General features: G+C 43.7%; 1 protein-coding gene across 1 annotated transcript; it reads right to left on the bottom strand.

Annotated features, from left to right (window-relative positions):
• Window positions 1-2,931: 2,931 nt before the first annotated feature.
• LOC103705335 (putative N-acetyltransferase HLS1) lies at window positions 2,932-4,998 on the bottom strand. The gene is made up of 3 exons (XM_008789000.5): window positions 4,594-4,998; window positions 4,287-4,480; window positions 2,932-4,191 (listed from the first exon to the last, which is right to left on the bottom strand). Exons 1-3 carry the CDS (start codon window positions 4,762-4,764, stop codon window positions 3,321-3,323), a joined length of 1,236 nt encoding a protein of 411 aa, XP_008787222.4. The 5' UTR covers window positions 4,765-4,998; the 3' UTR covers window positions 2,932-3,320.

Here is a 4,998-nt window from a genome sequence, read left to right as displayed (position 1 = left end):
CGCTCTTTAGAATGAGAGGAGAGGAAAAGAAAGGCACTCAACACTATGCCCAAACTCCTCATGTGTATATAAATATATATGTATTTATATGTGAGTTAGGTAAATAGGTTAACCCAACCCGACCTCATATGATTTGATTATTAGATGGGCTAAATAAGTTTAAGACATTGAAACCCAAATAGGACCCATTTGATAAACTTGTCAAGATGAGTTGACCTATTTATAATTTGAACTTGTTTAGTTCATACCCCAACTTGTTTATTACAGACCGGGCATGAGTTGGGTTGACAGGTAGAGTCATAATTTACCACTTTTAGTTTGGAGAAATGAAAAAAGTGGGCCACCTTCACCAAAGTTAAATCCCACAAAGCATTGACAATGAGAGTGGCTTTGTAAGCAGGAATATTCCTATATTTAGGAAATGTACAAAGGAAAAAGAAATATTTCTTAAAGACCAAAGAAATAACTAGGCAAATTTATAAAGCCACACTCATTATGTGATAGGTAAAGAACATTTGAACCTAGCTTCTAGCACCTAACTCCACAGTTGGACTAATGTAAACTCAATCTGTCTATGAGATGGTGTTGTCGGAAGTGATCGAGTTACCTATGCAATGTATTTGTTTGAAAGATTTTTAAAACATTCAGCGACTAATCATAGATGATAAATGAACATGTGAAACATCTAAGAATCATTAAGTCAAGAAGAGTGGATTATCACAATTGAATTGGCGCTATAAATTTGCAGAAAGCAGTAATTGAAAACTATAAGATATTTGAATGTAGCTGCCCAACAACTTAGACCCTAGTGTTAGGGATCTCTAACACTTCTTTAGCTCAGGGACTTACTTTAGAATTGTTTAAACGAACTTAAATTAGCCTACACTGCTTTAAGCTAGTGCTTGATGGATGAGTATTGATCAAATTATTATATCTTAATCTGTTGAAAGATGGATGGGTAGGATTCATGCTTGATCCTAGTCAAAGTTGTGCATTCTACGCGGTTTCTTGATTTCGATTCTAACACACGTTTACTGGATTGCTTCTTTTTGACTTGCTTTCCCTACCGGTCAACACCAATATTATCTCTATGATCCATCAACACCGACTCTAAGGTATGGGGGAAATTGAGGTCCAGCAAATGTTTGATAATATTAAATTCTAGCATAAGATTTGGAGTCTAACAAAATCTTTAGTGATATTAGCAGATAGGATTGGTGTCTACCAAACATTGGTGCCCAAAGTTGCCTAACAGGAAAAGAGAACCTGAGAACAAATCTAGGTAAAAATGAAAGAGAGAGAGAGAGAGAGAGAGAGAGAGAGAGAGAGAGAGTTCAAGCAAACTAATCTTGTCGGTTAGGCAGGCTTAGGCATAGTCAGGTAGTGGAGAACTAGCTTACGATGCTCCTCATCGAACCTAGAGTCAAGTCATGAGGGCCATTGAACTAATATTTTTATTAGGATGAATCTTTTAGCTTTATTGACTCTTTCTAATAACTATAATGACCTCATCTCTGTCTTATAATTGAGGTATTGATATATAACGTGGTTTGAAATATGTAACGAGCACAAACAGTTCATAGGTGGCACAAGTACTCTATGAGATAATAGACTTGATGCATTTTATGCACCAATGAGCAACAGCTTACTGGCGCGTAATTTGTAGTTTATTACAGCAACAAGGATTGAAATATTGCTGTGGGACGCCAATGATCAGTAACAAAAAATTTTCTTTTGTAACATTACATTTTTAATTTGATAATATTTATGCTATATTGATACACAAAGTTGTTTGTTCGGTTCTGTACCCTCTGTATATATATATATGCATGTAGGTACGTATGTATATGCATATGCATGTTTATGTATATGTGGGTAATGTATGTATGGATGTACATAAGTATGTTTTGAACCTTAATGCTGAGGAAGAAGGTCCAAAACAATCTATACCATAGGTACGTAAAGGAAATGATCCACATATAAATAAAGAAGGTTACAACCTGCTCCGCTATGGTCTAGTCGATATGCCACATGTAGAAATGTATAGTATTGTTTACAGTTCAAGCTATAAGAATTTCTGATAGGTTGGGTGTGTTCCAAAATTTAATTTTAAAAGGTTAGAGGTCAGCTTCCTTTCCATTAAAAACTATACATATGCCTCCAAAAAAAAAAAATCACGCTTTTCGAATAGGTAGTTCAAGAGTTACACGAAACACCTATAGAGCAAACATTTACATGCACTGCATGCCTTGCAAGTCATGCAATAGAACACCCATATTTTTTCGTATTTTATTGTTTGGATTTTTAACAACCCTTTTTCATTATCTACTTTGTGTGATGAATCTAATAATACCCCCAAAAAAATGCCAAAGCAAAGCAGAATTTGTTCATAACGCTTACGATGAAACCATATATTCATCATTCTTCAGATTATTAAAACCATCTCCGTTCGACATCATTCCATAGCCAGACCTCCACAACTAAACCTTGTGCCTACTCTTCCCGCGATTCACTATATGTTTCAGTATCGTACATTAACATGCCTGCTCTAACCAATACGCGAACTGATTCTTTGAGCTCACCCCCAAAGAATACAATGAACTAAAAGGCCACAAATCAGTGAAACAAAAGATAACAAAATCCAAGTTTGTGAAGAGTAGGAAATAACTCAAAATATCTTCCGTCCTAGTTGAGCCGGACAAAGTTCTCTCCATAGGGAAGCCTACCACTCAAACCTCTCGCCTTCACCCTTAATAATACACCCTTAAAAAGCTTGTTTAATAACCAGGATTCATATCTTTTATAGTAGATATGTCATTCTGCACTCATTATTCTTATATATCTAACAATGCTTCAATAAACTTCATGTGGCCGGCACGGTTTATGCTTAAAAATCATATCATGGAACAGTCAGGACATTGGAACCAACCATCAACAATATCATATCATATTAGATTATACATCTACAAAAGAGTTCCATCTTCCATCTATTCTTTTGACAAAAATAAAACAAAAAAAGGGAGAAAATTAAATGGAACTCTGGAAAGCGGAAAGAACCAAAAAGCTACCACCTTTGTTTCCGCCACATCTTCCACGGGATTCCCCCCATATCTACTATCCGTTACAGATCTTTTCCAACCAAAACAAGCAACCAGAACAGAACCCTTCCATGTACACGTCACCCCCGCGGCGCCATAATCCCCTTCCTTTCCTTTCCCCCACCCTTTTTTTAGCAAAAAGAGGACCAGAAAAAGCTCCACCCTTATCTAAGTCTAACCTTCTGAAGTGAAGTCCAAAAAAGGAAAGCTTGGGAGGGGGCGTCACAGCTCCCGGGGGTCTACGAAGATGGAGTTGCCCGGCGGCGACTTGGTCCAGTCCCCCACAGCCCCGCCGTCGCCGTAGCCCTCCGCCAGCCGCTTCGCGCACCACAGGTCCTCCGCGAACGACAGCCTCCGCCAGTGCGGGATCCCCCGCCTGAGCGGCTCGCACGCCGCCACCTCCGCCGCCACCACCCCCGCCGTCCCCTTCCCCATGTTGTGCGCGTGCCTGCACAGCGCCGCCACCATCGCCGCCGCCCCCGGCCCCTCCCCACCTATCCCGTACAAGAACAGCGCCCCGAACGGCCGGAATATGTCCGGCACCGACGGGATCCGCAGCCACGGCAGCGCCCTGTCCGCCGCCCTCGTCGCCCACGCCAGCCCCCGCCGCACCCTCGACGCCCCCCGCACCTCCAGCCGGAACACCCCCCCGCAGTTCCACACGCTCACCACCGCCCACGACTCCGGCGGCGCACTCAAGAATCCTTCTGTCCCAGGCCACTTCCACTCCCCTCCGCCGCAGCTGCCCGCCGGAACGGCCAAGAAGGTGCCGAGGGAGAGGTGATTGGAGAGGACGGCGTCGATGTCGCGGGGGAACAACTCGGTGGTGGAGAAGTGGAGGCGATAGAGGGACTCGGCGTCAGCGACGGGGAGGCGGAGGATGCGGACGAGGCGGGGGATGGGGAGACGGTGGGCAAACACCGGGTGGACCAGGATCGCCGGGGTCCGGAACTTGGAGTACCCGCACCGCCCGGTGAACAGCCGGACCGACGCTTCGTTGTCCTGGTCCGTCGCCATGTACGCGTACTCCGCCCCTTGCTCTTTAAACCATTCCTCCAACCTCCTCACTAACCTCAACCCAATTCCCAACCTCCTATAATAAAAATTATATATATCTTTTAATAAATAAAATAATATTTAATAAAAAAAAATATATACAGAGAGAGTAGTGATGGCGGAGGGGGTTACCGGTAGAAGGGGGAGACGCGGAGGCCGAGGATGTAGGCGACTTTAGTGTACATAGGGGCGGGGAGTGGGTTCTGGTGCTTCATGGCGGTGACGGCGCCGGCGTTACGGGGGATGCTCTTGCCGCAGGTGACGGTCTTGACGCTGCCGCGGATTATACCTACGATCTCTTTCACCGGCTCACTCGTTTCAGCAACCTAAAATTTTAAAACTTTTATATATAATAATAATAATAGCATATATATTCATTCTATATATATATATATATATATATAAAGTAGCAAAAAGAAAGGAGAGAGATGATAATTACGAGCATGAGGAAGGCCGGAGAGTGTCGGACGCGGGAGACGGGGTCGCCGAGGTGGTCGGTGAAAAGAGTCATCTCACCGCTGGGTCCCACCTCGCACATCCGCTCCATGGCCTCGGCTCGCAGCCGGTCTCTCTGCTCCTCATACTCTCTCACCACAATTCCTTCCTCCATCTCTGTACCTATAGTGTCGTTGGTAGTGGTGCTATGAGCAAAGGCAAGAGATATAGCTGGGAGGGAGAGGAGAGACTCAGAAGTTGAAGGAAGGAGAGAGGAGATAAGAGTGAGGGATGGTTTTATATCACTCTCTTGAATCACGTGTAGAGCAAGAATAAGGGCAACTAAGGAGAGGAAGAGGAGTTCACTCTTTTTTTGAGCGCCTTAAGAGTTGGTGTGCGAGTAGTTTAA

This window comes from Phoenix dactylifera, chromosome 7 (genome assembly GCF_051530095.1).
Source record: "Phoenix dactylifera cultivar Ajwa chromosome 7, Ajwa_hap1_PhDact_Kaust_v1.1, whole genome shotgun sequence".
NCBI lineage: Eukaryota > Viridiplantae > Streptophyta > Magnoliopsida > Arecales > Arecaceae > Phoenix > Phoenix dactylifera.
The sequence above is the reverse complement of the archived record's forward strand: the minus strand, read 5'-3'. Positions and strand labels throughout refer to the sequence as shown.

What these genes read in the sequence shown, in the direction of transcription:
- LOC103705335 (XM_008789000.5), bottom strand. Translation starts at nt 4,764, where the DNA reads ATGGAGGAAGGAATTGTGGTGAGAGAGTATGAGGAGCAGAGAGACCGG. An exon ending in CTCCGGCCTTCCTCATGCTC is followed by an intron (nt 4,481 to 4,593) that starts GTAATTATCATC and finishes TTAAAATTTTAG; the next exon opens with GTTGCTGAAACGAGTGAGCC. An exon ending in CGCGTCTCCCCCTTCTACCG is followed by an intron (nt 4,192 to 4,286) that starts GTAACCCCCTCC and finishes TTTTTATTATAG; the next exon opens with GAGGTTGGGAATTGGGTTGA.